Below are 21,351 nucleotides of genomic sequence, written 5' to 3' on the forward strand. Positions count from 1 at the left end.
GTCAACTGTACCACCTCTGCACAATGTCTAGCACAGTGTGGCCCTGCTCTGAACTGTCCCACAAGTCTCACATGAATTGATCCTTCGGTATCTACCTGCTAAATCCATGGGAATCAATAGTCCTATTGATAACACACTTGGGAAAGCACTTTACCCTGTGTCTTTAGAGCAGAGAGAGGCAATGTCCCAGACACTCTCTTTTCTTTTCCACCAGTTCCTGAGTTTGCTTGCTTTGAGGCTGCTTTCTTGAAGCCACCTGAGCAGTCACCTTTAACTTTAGCAGGTAGTGACAGATAAAACATGGAAGTACATTATGTTCCTGTTCTCTTTGATATGTTACCCTGAGACACAACCTTAGCTAGTGGGGTTTGATATCACTAACCTCGCCTCGACCTTTCAAATTTCTGCTTATTTAGAAGTCCACTGATGGTGGAGTTTCACATGCTGTGTACTTGGCATCTTCCCCTAAGCCAGTACAACCATCTGTTTTAGTTCGTCATCATACCACTCAGCCCTTCAAAACACCACAGACAACTTTTTAACATTAAAATGCAAAGACCCCCACATAGAACTAAAGAGGAAGAGAGAATAAATTAGGCAATGCTTAGAATAGGAGAGACAGAAACCCTCAGATAAGCTAAAGATACTACATTTTCTTTTGAATGTTAGCACGTTGCTAAGGAGATGGACAGGAAGAGAATTTGGGAGTATCTACCTTAAGGAACAGGATGATAGAAACAGGTTGCCAGCTTCCTATCAGCTAGACTTCAATTCAGAACTGAGGACAACATCCAAAGTACAAGATGTTGCTGTTTATCTCAGTCCTCAACTCAAAGCATCTGGGATAGATTCTGGGAATCCTAAGTAAGAGAGACTGAGATTTGTAACATACTCTCAATTTTAAGTATAGAGAAATTAAGATAGAGGGAACTGAAAAATTTGCTTCAGGTCACCCACCAGATCAGGAGAAGTAGTAATGCTTTTCTTATCCAAATAAACCACCATGTTGAAACAAATCTAAACAGCTGAATTATTAAATTCTTGCAGGACTGGGTCCACAGACTGCAGCTACAGAAGCAGAGTTGTTCTATGAATACTCCACACAGTCTCTGTTACTAGATTGTCATACTTTTGCTAATACCAAAAAGCAAGCAAACAGCAGCTACAATAAAAGCTGCTGAGCATTCCAAACTAACAATTTAAGCTCCCGTAAACAGAATTCCTTCAAACTAAAGATGTTTAGAAATAGCAGTCTAGCAGACCTAAGCATGCTAGCGCCATCACCAGAGAGCTTCATCCGCTGGGGAATTAGAAGTACTCATCTATGCTCTCTGCATTATAATCAGACAATCTTGTTATGCCTTCCTGCTTCATAATTATAGATCTTATTAACAGAGATGAATATGATAAAAAAAAATAGGCATTACAAATTGCACAGTTTTCAAAAGCAGAGGGAATCATTTAGTTTTGGATGCCAGTGAGAATGCTTCTTCATGTACCCCAATCGCCAACACCTCCATTATTGTTAATATCATTAAATTAGAAGATTTAATGAGAATGTCATTAATGCAGACCATTTTTGAGACTTTCCAATGTAGAAAAACTCCAGATAGCTAGAAATAATCAGTCAGATCTTAATCTTGTCCAGATAATGCTGGCTTCAGTTCATACTGGTTGAATGTTAGGCACAATCTAATATCCAACAACTTTTGCATAACTTGGAGCCTTTTCAACAAAGTTTCCCGTTCTGAAAATGGCTAGTAATAACAGTCTGTAGCTTTCAGTAGTTCATCTACTTTAAATAGATGAACTTTCATTTATACTGAAAGATAAAGCTAGTGTGTTTCATTCGTTCAGCTAAACTACAATAAGTACAAGCATCATACACAACCTCTCAAAACTATTTCCCTGTAGTGTTTGTAGTTTGTACCTTACTGGCATTTCTGATTTTGGCTTTTTTTGAAAGTGCTTTAGAAGAAACTGAGGGAGAATATTCACAATTTCTAAACTCTTTATTGAAAATGTAGTTTAGTTAGAAAGTTTAGATTTAGTTAATCACCACCTACCTGGCCTCAAATTCCTTTTCAACTGTTCTGTTTGCATTAAGTAGGACAAACAGGATGTTAATTACGCCGGGTGGCTAGAGCATGTGGCCTGTTAGGTGCCACCGCTGCAATGGAACATCAAACAGCCCATCTGTGACCAGAAAGGCCACAGCACTTGCCTGCAATCTGTAGTGAGCTGAGAAGTTTAGAAGTACACAGGATTTGATTAGTATCTAACAACAAAGTGGGCTGGAACAGTTTATCAGGCCTATGAGAAGCAGAAAAAGGTTTTTCTATCAGAGCTCTCCCTGAAGATCGTGACAGCTATGACTGTGTCTGTAACAGTATAATCTCCCTGAACTCCTCAAAGAATTCTATATTTGGGTCTGTGGGATGGAAAGGGATCATTTAGTGATGAACCAGTTGGTTTAAAACCTGCTAAGGAAATGAACTGGTGGAGCTCGGAACTGACCACTTGTGATTGGGTCCCACTTTGAAAAGGAGCATCGTACAAAGTCTTCATCCACTGAGGAAGGGAGAATAAGAACTGGGAAGTCTCTTAATGTCAGTTCTGAGTGACTACTTGTTACAAAGAGTCCTGACCATGCCATGTATAATACTGAGATTATTCTGATATACAGTTGTGTTGGGTTTTTATGTGCGTGGTGGGATTTTTGGTAGCAGAGGAGGGGGCTACAGCCATGGTACCTGTGAGAAGGTTCTTGAAGCTCCCCTAGCTCCAAGCTGGACCCGCCTCTGGCCAAGGCTGAGCCAATTAGTGATGGTGGCTGCACCTGTGTGACAATGTATTTAAGAAAGGGAATCTGGGAGGAGAAGTTGGACTTGTGAGGGAAATATCTGTGCAAGCACTGAGGTCAGCTGAAGAGGAGGAGGAGGAGGAGGAGGAGGGGTAGATGTGCCAGAGCAGAGATTCCTTTGCAGACTGTGGAGAGAGGGCAGGCTGTCCCCCTGCCACCCATGGAGGTCACCAGTGGAGCAGATGCCCATCAGATGCCCATGGAGCAGATGCCCATGGAGGATCCCATGCCAGAGTAGGTGGCTGCACCCAAAGAAGGCTGGGACTCTGAAGGAAGCCTGTGCTGCGGCAGTTCGTTGTGGGGAGGCTTGCAACCCATGGGAGGGACCCACACTGGAGCAGCTCAGGAAGAACTGCAGCCTGTGGGAAGGATTCACATCAGAGGAAGCTCATGGAGGACTCTCTCCTGTAAAAGGAGCAGGGGAAGAGTGTGAGGAGTCCTCCCCCTGAAATGGAAGGAGCAGCAGAGACGAGTGATGAATTGATTGCAATTCATCACTCCCGTCAGGGGGAGGAGGTAGAAAAAAATCGGGAGAAACGCTGAGCCCGGGAAGAAGGGAGGGGTGAGGGGAAGGTGTTTTTAAGATGTGGTAATGCTTCTCACTGTCCCACTCTGTTTGACTGGTAAATTAAAAGGTGGTGTGCAAATTAAATTGATGTTCTTTTTCTTCCCCAGTTGAGTTTGCCTTTTGCCCATGACCATAATGGGTGAGTCATTCCTCCCTGTCCTTGTCTCAATCCCTGAGCCTTTTGTTGTATTTCCTCATCCCCATTCCTGAGGGGGAAGGAGTGAGCGAGTGGCTGCGTGGTGTTCTCCCTTTAGACTCAAACAAGGACAACAGTTATTATTCTTACATACAGTTATGATTACTGGTATTTTAGTATTAAAGGAAGGAAAAGAACAAGAAACTATTTGGTGCAAATGCAAGGCTTTGGTAGCAGGAGGATTTGCGGGGGTGGTCTCTGTGGGAAGAGCTACCCTATGCTAGATGCAGCCTTTTCCACCTGGCTCAGCAACAGATTCACAACAGGTCAAAGCTGCACCCATCAGCAAAGTTGTTTGTGGTGCCTCAGTGAAAACATATTTAAGAACACACAAAAAATGCTGGAGAGGCACAGGAAGAGGGAACAAAAAGAGTGAGAAACAGCAGAGGGAACACGATGGTCAGACAAGGAAGAGGAAGAGGTGCTCCACGGTGCTGGAGCAGGTATTCCCAGCAGCCTGTGGAAAAGCCCGTGGTGGAGAAGATTTTACTGACACTCAGCCTGTAGAGAATTCATACCAGATCTGAGGAAAAGGGGGAGAAGGAAGAAATGACAAAGAGAAAATCATTGTATACTGACTGTACCACACACCCCCATCCTCCCCTGCACCACTTCAGAATAGGGCAGAGCAGCTGGGTGTAAGGGAGTGAAGTTGAGCATGGGAACAGGGGGAGGAAAGGTGCTGTACCATTTGTCTTTCTTTGTCTCTCACTGCCCAAATCTATTATAATTGGCAACAAATCAAATTAATTTTCACCAAGTTGAGTCTGTTTTACCCACAACAGCAACTGATAAGCAAACCCCCTGCCTTTATCTTGACCCATGAGCTTTCTTGTGCCTGTTGTTCTTCCTATTTTCTCCCTGTGTGCTGCTAAAAAGCGGGGAGTAGGAGAGGGCTGGGTAGGAGTTTGGTCCTTAGCTACAGTTAACCCACCACAGTAAACCTCTTTAATCCCAGAAATCAGCAGGCATCTGTTACTTCAGCTCCAATTATTTCTGCATGTGTCCCTGAAAAGCTTTCATAATAGTATTGTAGCTTAAACTTGAGTGCTTTGATAATAGCAGTCTTCTTTTGGTAAGACAAAGCATAATTTTCCCACTATCAACAAAGAGTCCTGTTTCAGTATACCACAGACAACTGCTCCAGTTCATAGATGGTAGAGTAGTTTTGTTCAAGTGTTTGAGAGTCCTGTTTCTCATATCAAGTAACTGGAACAGTTGATAAATGGAATGAATTAAACCAAGCTCTATGCTGTATGAAAAGAAGAAAATGAAACATTCATTTCTTAAAAGAAAGCACTGCAAGAAATAAGCAAATTAAGGAACATTAATATTCAACTCCATCCTTTTTCTTGTTTACAGGAGCTAGATAGAAAATTTCTTGAAATACAGGTTTCAAATGATAAATGCCAATTTGACAGAATATACTTGATGGAAGAATGCATCTATTCACTTAAATTGCGCAGCAGGAACCTTGTTCACCTGTTAGACTCTGCAGGCTGATGAATTTCTGCTAGATGGCTCCCCTGCTCCAGGGAAGATGAGGAGGACCTCCGTGTCTGAAGCCTGTGTGCTTTGGGCTTTCAGATCACTGAGGCAGCAAGAATTCCTTCTGCAGTGTCTGGAACATAGGACCTTGAAATCACTTAACACAAATGCTGTACTGGAAAAATAATAACAATGTCTTATGGACACAAGGGCACTCTAGATGCAAGCTAGACAAAGATTTTGTTAAGAAAATGGGAGAACCTGCCTTGTGCCTGTGTATCAGTGGATCTGACCAAACACTACCTATGTTTTGAACCTCATGCAACTTTAAAAATCTGTGGTGAGATACAGCTGTTATTATATAATTGGAGTATTTTGCTTCACTGCATCAGGATTCATCTTTTACTTGCTCTGCAAAAGACAGTACAATAGTATTTTAAAACCATATTCCATTAAGTTACACTTATGTAACCTCACTAACTTCGACAGGCATCAAAACTTCACAAATGGTTCTCCCTTTGACAACGCTACAAAATTAAAAGCCATTCTGTTGCCCTGAGTAATTTTAGCTAGAACTAATAGTTCTGATACTTTCATTAACTTTGATGGACTTTCAGGTTCTTTTTTTTCCTGAGATGTGAGTGTAATATGACAGTAACTTTGACCTGATTTCCCAAGTGAGACTTACACAACTGTAATGTGAGGCCTCCCCTTCCTAAAGCTATGAGTCCACTGAGCATTTTAGACTTCAGAGATATACATAGTTCTCAAAGACAGTAAATTCCTATACATTTTGTGAAAGTCGATTGCTAGAGACGGATCAAAATCAGTGCTACCATTAAGGAAAAGCCAGTTGCAGTTCAGCCAGTTGGCCAATCACCATGGATATAATGAACAGGCAATCAGCACACGATTATTTCAGCAACAGCATATGTTGCCACATTCTCAGCCAAACTGGCAAAAGACATGGGAAGGAGCTGGAAGAAGTACTTGAGCACTGAGGATAGGAAGGACTGAGAAAGTGGGAGAAAAAAAAAATTTAAAACCTTCATTACTTCCACAGAACAACTTACTTTGGTGTCTTAAAACTGTAGATTTTGTGTTGAATAAAGGATTGTATGAATCTCTTATGCAGAAGATGTATATATACTTTAACACAAGTAATTCCTGACGTTTAGTCTATGTTTCTTTAAGTGGTGATTTATTTTCAATAAGATGCATTTTACTGGAGAGAAAAGAGCCGATGTTTCATTTGTGAATGAAATAAAAAGCAAGTTGTTCTGCTTTATAGTAGCAAGGAAATGTAAAGTGAGAGCTGTTGAAAAGTATTTTTAAACAGGAGAATGAATGCCAGTAGGTGATGCATTCTTATTCTGGTAATGACAGAATGGACTAATGGCATCGTCAATATGCATGTGTAAACTCAATTCATATGAACTTAATAGAATCACTAAATTTTAGTAAATAAAGCTGGATTGGTTTTCGTCTCTCAATGTCTGTTCTTCAGCCTATCTGACAATTTGAAAACACTGAATAGTCTATTTAAAATCAAATTACTTTTGTGAAAAATAAAATTAACTGTCTGATATAAATTAGTTAAGATTTTCCTCTGCTACTGCAAAAATGAAAATATTACAGTCATGACATTAATTTCTACATGCACACAATGTATGCTTACACATATAAAATATGATGTATTTTACATTATTCTTTTTTCTTAGTCATACTAAGGCTCTTCATAGAGAAAAAAAAGCATAGACACTAATGCCAAAATAAATCTTTGGTCTAACATGAATATTTAAGGCTAAGAACCTTGACAAGACCTGATTTCTAGTTATACAACAATTCCATCAGTAATTGCTGAATATTCAAAATCTTGTATGTTTATATGTATTTGAGTGTTCATTTACTGATATTCAGAAAGCATTATCAGAACCTGGAGTATGAAATGAGCTAATTTGAAATTACCAAATTACTCCTAGAGACTGATGATTTAGCAGAAGCAAAAAACCACAGCACTGCCTGATTAAAGCAATATAGTAAAGGTATTACAGTAAGCATGCTATTACAGTAAGAATCAAGGAATCAGCATTTTAGCTCAATGTTCCACATAAAATCTAGGGCAACCTCTACTTTCAAAGATCTGTGTCTTCAGTGTACAGGCTACTTCCAAAAGTTGTACATATGAGTAAAAAAGAAGTACAAACGAAGTCATAAACAGTCATAAGCTGAAAACTTAATATGGTATGCCAAGCCACTAAGGTTGTACAGACATCACTGACTCACAGAAAGGCTGAGGTTGGCGGTGCCTTCTGGAGTTCATCTGGTCCAAGGCCCTACTCAAGCAGAGCCACCTACAGTCAGTTGCCCTGGGCCATGTCCATGTGGCTTTTGAATGTCTCCCAGGAGGGAGCCTCCATAACCTCCCTGGCAATCTGTGCCAGTGCTCAGTCACCCTCACAGTGAAAACGTTTCCTGGTGTTCCGAGGGAGCCTCCTGTGTTTCAGTTTGTACCCATTGCCACTTGTCTTGTCACTGGGCACCACTGAAAAGAGCCTGGCTCTGTCCTTTGTGCTCTCCTTTCAGGTATTTATATCCATTGATAAGATCTCCCATGAACCTTCTCTCTTCTAGGTGAAACAGCCACAACTCTTTCAGCCTTTCCTCACAGGAGAGATGCTCCAATCCCTTAGTCATCATCATGGTCCTTCACTAGACTGTCTCCAGTATATCCATACCTCTGTTGTACTGGGGAGCCCAGCATTGGACAAAGTACTCCAGGTGTGGCCTCACCAGTGCTGAGCAGAGGAGAAGGATCACCTCCTGCCACCTGGTGGCAACCCTCCTCCTAGTGCTGCCCAGGATACCATCAGCCTCCTTTGCCACAGGAGCACATTGCTGGCTCACGATCAACTTGATGACCACAGAACCCATCATAGGAAATGATATTCATAAAATATATTTTCTTCCTGTTCAACATATTGTTTAAACGCAGATGGTGACTGCAACATCAAGGCAGATATGAGCAAAGTCTTTAATATTACTGCCATGTACAGACAGTGCTAATACAAACCGCACTGTGTAAGTCCATTTATTGCTTACTCAGTAAAAATAATTTCCTAGTTCAAGTTGCTAGTTGCAGGATATACCTAAGCAGACAAATAAATAGAAACTTGGTATGTTATGACGCTAACAGATTCAGAGATGGAAGAGCAAAGGAAAATCTAGATATCTAAAGCCAGACCTTGAATGCATATCTTTGGACTGCAACAAGTTTCTAGTTTAAAACGTGAGAGCAGTTCATAATCCTTGTAGCTCCCTATCATACTGCTGGATCTGGAATGAATCTAAACAATAAAACCATGCTGAAACTCTACCACACAATTGTTGGAGGCATGCTGCAAAAGTGGCTCTAAACTGCTTTATGAGAACAAGTGGATATTTGGCTACTAGACATGGATAGACCATGAAAACTTCCTACAGAAGCCAATACTATATCTGATGGCACTATATCATCAGCAAACGGGTCCAATCCAGTTTTTCCATTTTGTGTACTGGGATATACAGGCTATAATGAGCAAACATAGTGCCTTAAATTTGGCACTGAAGTGCTCTTATTTTTAGATGTGGCAGAATGAGCACATCCCACTTTTAATGACCTCAAAAGCCAGTGCTGTAACTGCAGGTACAAGCATCTGGCCTCCCTGTCTCAGTGTTTTTCATATGAAAAATATTTGTCTATGCAATGCACCTTGATATCCAGCAATGACAGCTACTTTCCAAATGAAAAGTATACCTAAAATAAAAAAATAAATGTGAGAGAGCAGACAACACTTTAAATCAAAGCTTGCCAATGCAATTCTCAGGTCTACCCTGATGCTATTTAATCTGAAATATGGAGTATTTTTCAAGAGGATGAGGTACTTTTGCTGTAGCTAGTAAAGCAACTCTGGGTTGTCACAACAACTGTAAATAGACAGATAAAATAAATCAAACTGACAAAATACACTGTGATAAGAAAGTTCTGCAACAGTACAAGAACCATTATGACTATTTCATTTCATTCAAACTGAATTATGCTCAATAAATAAAACATAACATGATGATAAAAAAAAAGCGCCCTGTCTCCAAGCTACTTACAGCGTAAGTGGACTAAATTCTATGCATAATGGACTAGTAAACAGCAGACCCATACAAACTGAGGAAGGAGAATTCAATTTCAAACACAGAAACAGTACGAAGTTGACAATTGCACAGAATTATTAGCCAAATGCTAGGCAGTCAGCCAGAAGGCTTCAACAAAAATTGCCTTAAGCAAGAGCAGCAGACAAGGGGAGGAGTTAACAGTAAGAAAAAAAAAAAGGCAATTAAATTCACTCATGGGATGATATTTGTCACCAGAAAGGCCAGAATGACAGATGATTAAGATCTTGTTAATGGAAAAAATATTTTTTAAAAAAGCTGATTTAATGTAAAAAGAAGTCAGTGAAATTATCAGTTTAGTATTGAATACAAATCCAGAAAACTCCTCCATTAACAGCAAAAGAACAGCCATTTTATTCTGCTAGTCTATTGTAATTCCCTTTAGAGTTCACTTGGATAATGAGCGATTAATGTCTGTGTGTATAAAACTAAAACTGTGTCCTAATTGGTTTTGGCTGAGCTAATTGCCTCTGATCAATAAAACTGACACATAGTATGCTTGTCCTTCAAGAATCTCACTCTGAGCCTCATTCCACTTCCCTCAAACCATCCTTCTGACATCCAGGGGAGCAGAAATTGGTCACGGTAATAGAAAAGTGAAAGTAATACAGAAAAATAGAGCAGTAAGCACCGGGAAAATGTGTATTTTATTCGACTAAACTCCCCCTTGTGCTTCATGACACATCCCATCCACTCGCAGCAGTTTCCTAGCATTTTTGCAGACCCTTCTCTGCAAACAGCATTTCTGTTGCTTCACTTACACCTGCTCAGAGACCCCAGTAGAGCCTCCTAGTGCTGGCACAGCATACAGCAATAGAAGGGGAGTCCCTTTGGGAACACCTCCAACAGGCACAGCCCTTGCTAAAGTTTTCTGCCCCCTGCCCTCGGAAGTGTAGCTGCAGTCACACCAGCATTTTTTTGCAACTGCAATGACAAGAAAAACACACGACTTTTTACTCAAACCAATTATGCTTTATAGCCTAGGGGAACATATAATCCTATGATACAATGCCTGCTCTACTAAAGCTACACACAAGAACGAAACCTAGCAGATGCACACACAACATAACTACTTAATACTACTCCAAATATTATTGTACAGCATTCATTCATACTTAATACATCCTTTTAATTTCCTTGACAACAGGGTCAAGATTAGTTATGCAAGTTGTGCAGTCTACATGTCTTCTAATTAACAGGCTAAACCTGCCTGAGACAGGCAGCTACTGCCTGTAAGACCACGGGATCCTCCCCCCAAAGACACAACAGCATGGCTTCTTTCAAAATCAGTTGTTAGTAAGTGCATTCCCTCAGACCATTTCAACAGAAGTGACAAAGCAAGAGTCACTGGAAATAGCGTAACCTAGTATTCTGCTAGGAAGCAGGGACATGAGGCTCTTATCCCTGCTTTTTTTCCAAAGACAATCTGCATTGTCTATAAAAATACAAGTTAACCAGTGTAACACAGATCTCCTAAGCCTGCTTAACCAGGAGAAAGGAGCTTATGAAAGCAACATCGTGACTATGTCAAATATCAGCTGGCCACTACACACTGAGATTGATGCCAATCAAGCCAGTAGTAATTTTTAAGGTGTCCTTCTGAGACTAAATAAGCCATGAATTGTACTTCATACATTATCAGTAATATTTGGCTCATTCAAGAAACATGCACTTCCAGGGAAATGAATACTAGCGTGTCTCTATTTTGTTTTTCTATACACAGCTATGCCCTCTAGTGGAACTGCCTAATTCACTACATATTTTGTCCTTTTCTCAAAATCGACACTCTTATCTGAACTTCATTCAGTAGCTGGAGCTATGATCCTCACTTCCTATCAGGATGCTGTTGTATTAACTTTGAAAAACTTAATTGTACAGAAGTTTCAAGATACTGAGAGAATCCAAATTATAATGTTTTAAATAAAGTCTTTATTTTTGAAGTATTATTCCTATTAGCTGTTATTTTGATAGAAGAAATCCCATTTTGTGGTCTTTTCGATAATGTCAGAGATAAGGTCAATTCAACTAATCCAGGAAGACACAAAATGTGTTGAAGTAGTCTGGAGCCATTGCTGATCTATTCACAGAATCATCTAGGTCAGAGAAGACCTTGAAGATCATCTAGTCCAACCATTAACGTAACACTGACCATTCTCAACTACACCATATCCCTCAGCGCTATGTCAACCTGACTCGAAACACCTCCAGGGATGGGGACTCCACCACCTCCCTGGGCAGCCCATTCCAATGCCTAACAATCCCTTCTGTAAAGAAATGCTTCCCAATATCCAGTCTAAACCTTTGCTGGTGCAACTTGAGGCCATTACCTCTTGTCCTGTCGCTTTAAAGAGGCTCATCCCCAGCTCTCTGCACTCTCCTTTCAGGTAGCTGTAGAGGGCGATGAGGTCTCCCCTCAGCCTCCTCTTCTCCAGACTAAACCCCCCAGTTCCCTCAGCCGCTCCTCCTACGACCTGTGCTCCAGACCCTGCACCAGCTCCGTTGCCCTTCTCTGGACACGCTCGAGTCATTCAATGTCCTTTTTGTAGTGAGGGGCCCAAAACGGAACACAGGAATCGAGGGGCGGCCTCGCCAGTGCTGAGTACAGGGGTAAGATCCCTTCCCTGTCCCTGCTGGCCACGCTATTTCTGATGCGAGCCAGGATGCCATTGGCCTTCTTGGCCCCCTGGGCACACTGCTGGCTCCTGTTCAGCTGGCTGTCAATCAACCCCCCCAGGTCCCTCTCTGACTGGCAGCTCTCTAGCCACTCCTCCCCAAGCCTGTAGCGCTGCTGGGGGTTGTTGTGGCCCAAGTGCAGCCCCTGGCATTTGGCCTTATGGAAACTCCTCCAGTTGGCCTCAGCCCATGGCTCCAGCCTGTCCAGGTCTCTCTGCAGAGCCTCCCTACCCTCAAGCAGGCCAACACTCCCACTCAGCTTGGTGTTGTCTGCAAACTTAGTAAGGGTGCACTCGATCCCCTCATCTAGAGCATTAATGTTAAACAGGAGTGGCCCCAAAACCACTGGGGATACCACTCATAACTGTCCCAGCACCTTTTTGCATTTAGAGGTCCTAATTCCAGCCTGAGCTTTCACAGGTGTTACCACAGTTACTGATCCATCAATATTCCTTGCATCTTTGTTGTGCTGCATGCCTCCATCCCTTGCTTCCATTGGGATAGCAGGGTGAGGGTCATCGCTGGCACACCAGCCCACAAACTCTGGTAATCTAACCTGGGGCTTATATCTGGGAGTTCCAGTTTTGTCCCCTTCCCCCTTCAAATCTAGTTTAAAGCTCTCTCAATGAGTCCAGGTAACTCCTGCACCAATATCCTTTTCCCCCTCTGGGACAGGTGCATCCCATCTGATGATACTTAGCAAAAGCACATTAAAAAAAAAGAAAACTTCAGTAAGAGTAGGAAATACAGTAACATTCCCAACTTTCATTTGCAAGCTCACTGGTGGAGAAACAGCCAGAGCACATGATCTTACTAGGCAGTACTACACCTGACAGGCTTCAAGCAGCAGCAGGCTTCACATTTTGTCTGGTTGTCTCACTGCCACCAGCAGCACTGAGGAAGGGATAGTCTTGGCTGATTATTTAAAAAAAAAAAAAAAAGCAAAAAGATAACTAGGCAGAAAGTGAAGGCAGAAAAGAAGATGTGGGGAAAGGAAAGATAGCAGGAGCCCATGTCCTGCATTCTAAGTAGTTTTCAAGCTCTGCCACCTTCACTGGTGACAGCAAAATTCTTGTTCCCATCTCCATGACTGAACATAGCCGTGAAGGAAGATTAAGAAAATATGAAGTCACCCCACTGAATCTGAGTAGGTTTCAGGAAAGGAGAGGAACAGCAGCCATGTTGAGGGGGTTACTCCTTTCAGGATGTGTTTTGCCACCACATCCAGTCAAGTATAACTACAGCCTGCCCTTGGAAATATCTGTCCCCAGGTATCTGGTCCTGTTCCTTCCCCAACATCAGATTTAGCAATTAAGATCCTGCAGAAAGGATCTGGTTAGCTTCCTAACTCTGCTAAGCAGCCCATTCCCCTCACCCCCAATTTCTCCCTACAGATCAGAAAGGCAGCAATTCGTCATGTGTTCAATCACTAGATATGATGTAAGGAGAGTGGGAGAGGAGTACCACAGAATTTCACCATTACTTATCTCTATCACTATGATGTGCCCCCCCTCCAAAGGCTCTTTCACAGAAACAGCAAAACTGAAGTAACGTATCCTTCTATTATTTTGTACTCCAGTTGTCTCATTTAGAGCACACCTCTCTGGGCTCATCAGTTCCAACTTCATTCTATTTTTTAAATCATTATCTTAGTGCAGGGTACTATACATATGAATTTTTTAGTTTAGACTAAGACAATCTTCAAATTTGCCATAGAAAAATATTAAATTTAGAATTATAAATACCTTTCATGCTGTCAGAAAGATGGTCCATTAAAAAGTTAACATCTAAAACAGGTCTTTGAACCTATATTAACCTGGAAATCAAGTCCCATACCCGTTCTTGTGTGAACCAAATTAAGAATATTTTTACTTGTGGGACAGAAATTATTCTTCCAATTCTCACTAGGATCAGCAATGATTACTGTCCATATCTTTTTGTGCTAGTTTCTAGGAAAAACAAAAAACCCCTCCTAACCAACTTGCTTTATTGAGATAAAAAGATATTCTGTATTTATAGAATATAAAAGCTTTGTGTCAGCTGCAGAGACTTTATTATGTTGTTAAAGCCCCAAGAGTTAGTACAGGTAAGAGCAGAAATTAACTCTTATTAGGAAGCTATAAAGGTTAATTTGGAAAAGGGGGCTCTTAGAAGCCTAGAAATGGTAATGAAGCCTCAGGATAAGTGAGACTATGACAGACAGTTCTTATGATGTAATGATCAAATTTAGTTTCTGCTGATGTCATGTGATTCTGCTGAAGCTTTGGGCAATAAAACTCTTCAACAGATACCAACCTTTCTTTTCAGCATGCAGTGGAATTCCTGCAAGACATGCTGAATCAAGACCTTAATACACACTTTCATTTTAGCCTTTATAAGTTAAAAAGGCAGTAATAGAGTTTTAGAGTTAAAGTTTATCTCTCAGGTATTTCTAACAACATTTAAGCTTTATATCAGTACAGATCTAGCTAAAAAATAAATTCTGTCTAGAGTCCAAGACCTATAATGTTCACTTGTCAACTTTTGATCATATCCTACAGATCTTAAAAATAAAAAATTATGAAATTTGCACCCAAACCCTAAAAATAATGAGATTGTTAAACCATGCTTATGGTTTAACCATAAGCCACCCCTCCCATATTTTTAATTCTCCCCACCTATCCCATTGCATGTGTGAGAATGATGTCACAAGATCAAATAAAGTACCGTATCATTTGACACAAGTTTTTTCTAGGGAGCCTCATTGATCAACACTTCAGCAAACTTCCCTTGCCTTGTGTCAGAGCCCTGAGGACACTTAATGGCCCTCACTAACCTCACCTGTGGCTTCCATCCACACCCTTTAACAACAGGCCCAGGAACCTGTGCCTTCAGTCTCTGCTTGAGCTTTGTTGTAGGGGTGCCTGTCTCCAGCAGTGCCCTTGCCCGACAACTTAAACCATTTACAATTGCACACAAAACACTGTTATGAGTTCTTGATGTGGGAAGTGGAACCTGGATTCAAATTAATTATGTTTATTTCTGAAAAAGAAGCAGAGGAGTTGGTACTTGGTTCTGACACAGAAAATCTGGTCTCTGCTCCCTGCCTTAATGGAATGGATGTCATATGTTATTTTGCATCACTTGTGTTATTTTGAAATAAATTGAAAACTGGACCAAGAATGAGAGTAAAAATGTTTAATGAGAGCAGAATTTAATTCCACTGGACTGATACATCTTCTAAGTTAAAGGAGGCCTGATAAAGCACTTCTGCTTTGAGCACTCAAAAATTACATGAAGGCCAAAATAGTTTCTACCAGCAAGACTCTAAGGAGGACAAAATTACTTCCACAAACCTGAGACACTGTGAAGGGCTGAGAGGTGTTTTTTTTACTATTTCTAGTCAGTTTGAAAGTGTCATATTGGACGCTATCAATCTAACTGCACTCAAAAGCAGAGATCAAGACACAGACCAGATAGACACCTAAACAAACTAAATTTTACATCAGATCAGCAGGATGGGGAAGTATTTAAACTTATCTTTCACTGCAGACCTTAATGGGAATGAACCTAGTCATGCAGTATCACTCCCTCATGGCAGCCTTAATGTAAAATCAATCTAAATTGGGGGTCACTAAAGCCTAAGGAAAGGTGGAATCGGACAAAGGCAGGACTAGGGATGACTTTGGTCTGCTTAAACTTTATAGAAATATAGCCCAACTTACACCTCTAAGGGCTGCTGATCTAGAAAAGTAGAGAAATCTTCATTTGCCACTAGGATTATCCAGTCAAATACATTTCTGAGCTTTATTGCTCTAAATAACTATTGCTACCGACTTCTATCACTGTTCTTTACAGATGTGCAAAGCATAGAAAGCTTATGCTTTTGTTGTAGAGGCCAGTATAGCCACATACAGAATGCCTGCACAAGATTTTACCTATGCTAGTATCAGAGAAGCAGAATAATAAACTTGAAAGCCCTGACTCAAACTCAGGTCATGGTTAATATCAAATAATCAGCTGTGAAATGCTTAACTACTAAATAAGCAGAACAAGTAATTGATATTAGAAAGTTACTTAGCATTAATTTTATCTCTAGAAAACTTGATCCAAAGCCCCTGACAGAATTTTAGGTGGCACTGCGTTGGATTAACACCTGAAGAATCTGTTCCCATCTCAGCAACCTGCCTTGCTGTCCAAAAGAGTAATAATCTACATTGGGTCAAACAGATGAACAGTTGTCAAGCCACATAAGCGCTCTTTGTTAAATTGATTGTTATTGTACATGGATATGAATTAATTAGTATAAATATGTAACATGTAGGGCTCAGAACGAAGCCATGCAATTCAACTTCAGTGGTGGAAATGTTATAGCTCTGCACTTTCTGAAAAAACTGGGGAATGTCCCAATCAGACCAACCAGAATAAGAAGTTTGGAAAATTACTACAAGGAAAAAAAGGGAACTGGGCTTACTCACTATAGAAACAAAAAAGATCAAGCTAAACATGTGAGCTGTTAACTTAAGGAGCTTGCAGAACCTCCTTCAGTTCCTAAGAACCAGTTAGACAAAACTCTTTGTGATGTTTTTATAATTGATCACAGCCCTCGAGCATAGTATGTACTTTTAGAAGTCTCTTCCAGTCCTGTATTTCTAGGATTACTGTGACTGCTAACACTATCTCAACACATTTCTTTTCCCAAATTCTTACAGAGATGGCAATGACACTGTACAAGAGAACAGTCTCTGAATAGTATCTTTTTACCTGCAAAACAAGCAATGGAATCTAAAAGTGTTCACTCACAGTGAATTATTAGAGCCACCACAGACAAAAACATTCAAAAGAAAATTGAAAATAGGTAACACATAACAAATTCATATGTCTTCTGAAAGGAAAGGTTAAAATTAAAGGTTAAAACCCCTGCCTTGTTTTCTGAAAACTTTAATTCCCGTATTGCCTAAGGCCAGATTGCAAAGCTTTTGCAGCATTTGTAATGTGGGTCTGTGAATACATCAGAAAAAAACTTATTGATTCAAGTCCTTCCTCTCTTAATGGCACCCTGGCTTGTGTCAGAAATAGCATGGCTAGCAGGGACAGGGAAGTGATCTTGCCCCTGTACTCGGCACTGGTGAGGCCGCACCTCAATTCCTGTGTTCAGTTTTGGGCCCCTCACTACAAAAAGGACATTGGATGACTCGAGCGTGTCCGGAGAAGGGCAACGGAGCTGGTGAAGGGTCTGGAGCACAGGTCGTAGGAGGACCGGCTGAGAGAACTGGGGGTGTTTAGTCTGGAGAAGAGGAGGCTGAGGGGAGACCTCATCACCCTCTACAGCTACCTGAAAGGAGGCTGCAGAGAGATGGGAATGAGCCTCTTTAACCAAGTAACAAGTGATAGGACAAGAGATAGGACAAGAGGTAATGGCCTCAAGTTGTGCCAGCGAAGGTTTAGACTGGATATTGGGAAGCATTTCTTTACAGAAGGGGTTGTTAGGCGTTGGAATGGGCTGCCCAGGGAGGTGGTGGAGTCCCCATCCCTGGAGGTACTTAAGAGTCAGGTCGACATAGCGCTGAGGGATGTGGTGTAGTTGGGAACTGTCAATGTTGGGTTGATGGTTGGACTGGATGACTTTCAAGGTCTTTTCCAACCTAGACATTTCTGCGATTCTGATTCTGTAATCTGGGAGGCTAACCATCCAGGGAAGTGAAGAGTCTCTACTTTCAGATACTGCTGTTAGGCCAAAAAAGAGAAAAATACTGTCTAAATGACATATGCTCTTTTACAGAACTATATATGCACTCTGCCGTGAAAAGTCTTTCTGACCTCAAGACGAGGCGAGCCACATCAATTTCAATGCCTGAAATGATCAAACCAATCATTTTTCTTTTAGCAGGCATTTAGCTCTTAACTTGTATTAAGTCCACAGAGCAATATTGATTTTCAGTAAACCACATCAGAAGTAACCTATAGGCCCCATATTCTAAAAGCACACAAGCAGAGAATGAATGGGATTATGGTGTCAATTTTCCAGTTGACTGAATGTACCCTGAACCACTCTGAGTATACTTCTGCAGTATTAAATGGCACACCCAACAGTTCCCCCCTCCGCATACGTTCTCCTCATAACAAATTACTTCTGTGCTCTCAGTTTACGTTTTTTTTCAACTTTTAACCAAAACTGAATTGGTTAACAAATAAAATGTTTTTACTTTGAAACCTCAGCTGCTTTATGTAAAAATTAGTCTCAATTAAATAGTAATTTAAGATTTCCCAGATTCATCTAAATCCCAGGTCTGTGTTCCTCAAATATGAACTGAAAACACACAGGGTGGGAGAGTGTTTTCCTATTGCTATGACTGTAAATACAGTCATCCAGAAAGGCCAACCAATTGTTCTGAAAAGGTCTGGCTCCACTTAAACTGTCTCAAGATCAGTTGAGTGACTTATAACTATTATTATTTGAACTGATAGCATCTAGTTGAATTAAAAATTTTCACTGCATTATTTACTACTTGCAATAACTAACAGAACTTTTTTCATTCTTTTTAAGAATCACTTGTATCTATACAAGTCTAGCAGTCTCCACAGAAAACAGAAGTGGGTCACACAGACATACTTACAGTTCAACTACCTGCTTTGCAAGGACTTTGAAGCATTACTCCGAAAACCCAGAGAGACCCAGTGGTTGTGCTTTCCATACTTCTAAAATTTTGTTGCAAAGCCCGATTCCCTGAGTTCAGTCGTACACCACTATCGCTGATGCCAAAATCATTACGGCGAGGATCCCAACCTGCCAAGGAGTTTACTGCCGTCTTTAAAAAGCCTCTAGCTGCAACTTCAGGGACCCACATGCTTCTCGAGATCTAGCCGTGAGGCGACGCTGGGATTTAAACATAGCTCTACTCGCACACCCGAACCGTAAAACAAGGACCGCAGCTGAACACAGCTCCCCGCGGCAGCCCCGCGGCGCCCCTGACTGCGCCAGCACCCTCGCGCCGTTTCCCGCCCCGCCCCGCCCCGCCCCTCGCGAGGCGCCCGCCGGAAGAGAGGGGGCGGAACTTCCGCTGAGCAGATGAACGGCCGCCGGCACGCGGCATGGCTGGCCCCGCCCGCGGGAGGAGGGAGAGGCGGGAGCTGGGCCCCGCCCCTCCGGCCCGGCGCTGGTCTCCGCCGCCGGAGAAGGCCGGGACGATGCTGGAGACGCTGCGGGAGCGGCTGTTGAGTGTCCAGCAAGACCTCACTGCCGGGTGGGTGCCACTGCGGCCCGGCCCGGCCCCGCGGGGCTGGCGGGGGGAACAGGAGAGGGACCCGCGCCCCGCAGCAGGGCGGGGAGGGGGAAGCAGGTGACCGGGGGCCGCGGGGTGGGGGCGGGGACTGGCCCGGCGGGCGGGAGGAGAAGGAGGAGGAGGAGGTGGCGGCGGTGGCCGCCGCGGGGGCGGGACCCCCGGCCGCAGCCCTTCCCTCTCACCGCGGGTACCCGGCGGCGGGTCTGGCGGTTCCCGCTTCGGTGCCGGGACAGGCTGGAAACACGGCCCCTGGGTCTAACCCGGCCCCCCTCCCCCCACGTCCCTTCCCGCCTCGGTTGAGCGGGTCATGGCGGGCGGGCGAGCCCTGGCAGCTCCGTGGTGGCCTGCAGCTGCGGGCGGGAGCTGAGGGGAGGAGGTGCCATGGTGTTCGGGAGGCAGCTGCGGTCAGGGGAAAGGGAGGGCGAGAGAAACTGCCGTTTTGAGAGAGCGGGGAAGACGTGCATGGGGTCAATTAACGCGCTTGAATTTTTTATGAAGTAACTGACCTTCAAGGTTTTATAGATTAACGTAATTGCTTAAAGAGCATCGCTGTGCTCCGTTCGGCATGTGAAAAGCTTTTCTTGGAAGATGAGTTGCCGCTTGGGGGAAAAAAAAGCGCAGGATAAGCGGAAGGAGCAGCCCCTTGCTTACATGAAACAGTAGAAAGATATTATTTCTACGTTGCCTCGGAAGGTTTTTTTTAGATAGGCCTTGTATCAATGCTATTTTTAGTATAAGCGGTTGGTCCAAATGAGCATTACTGGAAGTCAGTGGATGGACAGAGAACAAGGTCATGCCTGGGCAGCAAAACTGTTGGCTCATAGTGAGCAACAGGAGAGTATCGTGTTGTAATCAATTACTTTTAAAAACTGTCTGGTCTTTAGCCGTGTTGAGGTTGCCTTATAATACCCCTATGCTAAATATTTATATATAGTGATGGGAGTCTTGTGTACTCCAGAAACTTAAATACTTTATAATTACTTGCAACAGTATATGATGGTCCAGAGAAAATGATAGAATAAGCTACCAATCAACTGGATAAATTGTTTATATGTTATCTGGCTTAAACTAGTTGAATATTAAAATGTCTTAAGAACACGGAGGCATTGCTTATTGCTGGCTGTCTTTCTGTTTTGCTGTTATTTTTAGAACTTCTCACAGGGTGTGATGCCTCAGTACAGTGTAAAGTTCTTCTGAAAAAGGCGTTTTTCACATGTTGAAAGACAACAGAAAGGTCGCAACATGCTGGATCCAATGGTCATTTAACTCTGTATCTCCATGTATTGCTGCAATTGAGTCAGTGTTTCCATGTGCTCTCTAATTTGCCTTCTTCCTTGTATTGCAATGTGTTATTTTGTTTTGAGAACAGTCTCTGATCTCATCATTTCCATCTTTGTGTTTTAGCAGCTCCATTAATGGGTCTTTCTTGGAGTGTCCTATCTTTAAGTGTTTTCATCTGCAGTGTAATCTGTTGCCATTGGGAATCTGTATCTCAGACTCACAGTAGCAGAGGCTGTGGAGAGCATCAGCTTTTTTTCTGTAGTGTCCCCATGGATGCAGACCAGAACATCACTTGTCTTGTTTGCCCCCCTTCTCTTCCTAGACAATGTAACCTCAGTACCATAGTGCTCTGAATTACTCTGTTCCCTGCCACACCGAAGTGGTAATAGAAGTAATTCTATGCTGTTAAGACTTCAGTTCAAAATGGTCAAGACCCAAGTAAAGTATTTATGGTGTCAAGAAGGCTGCGCCAGTTGTGGCCAACTTGTTAACTACACATGAATGCTTGCAAAGTGGAACAGTTGGTTTTCTTGAAACATTGTGAGGGAGAAGCTTTACCAGGACTTCTAAGGAACGAGTATACTTCCAAAGGAAGAAGGGAACGTTTACATACTGCTGAAAAAGATTAAATCTGGGGTTGTGTGGTCTAAAGAAAGAGCGATTTAGAGTTAGAGGCCATTTCTGTCTACAAAGAAATGAGCTCCCCTTCCCCCTGCTTAGTTGTGTCTGCAATTTACTTCTGTGCATCTTGTGAGTGAAGTATCTAGATTTTGACCCATTTACCTGCAAGCAATCTTTTGTAGGAGGAGAAAAAGCA

General features: G+C 42.3%; 1 protein-coding gene across 4 annotated transcripts in view; it reads left to right on the forward strand.

Moving 5' to 3' along the window:
* The first annotated feature begins 19,102 nt into the window (after positions 1-19,102).
* Positions 19,103-21,351, forward strand: part of DTNBP1 (dystrobrevin binding protein 1) — a 69,299-nt gene continuing 67,050 nt past the window's right edge. For 2 of the 4 annotated variants that reach the window (XM_074899721.1, XM_074899722.1), the window contains exon 1: positions 19,103-19,214. In XM_074899721.1, coding sequence (XP_074755822.1) covers positions 19,159-19,214 — 56 coding nt within the window. In that variant the 5' untranslated portion in view covers positions 19,103-19,158. Of the gene's footprint in view, positions 19,215-19,420; positions 19,441-21,351 lie in introns of those variants that run through there. The other 2 variants (XM_074899723.1, XM_074899724.1) reach the window with 2 other exon arrangements.

The sequence above is a fragment of the Athene noctua genome, chromosome 2, assembly GCF_965140245.1.
Source record: "Athene noctua chromosome 2, bAthNoc1.hap1.1, whole genome shotgun sequence".
In the NCBI taxonomy this organism is placed as follows: domain Eukaryota; kingdom Metazoa; phylum Chordata; class Aves; order Strigiformes; family Strigidae; genus Athene; species Athene noctua.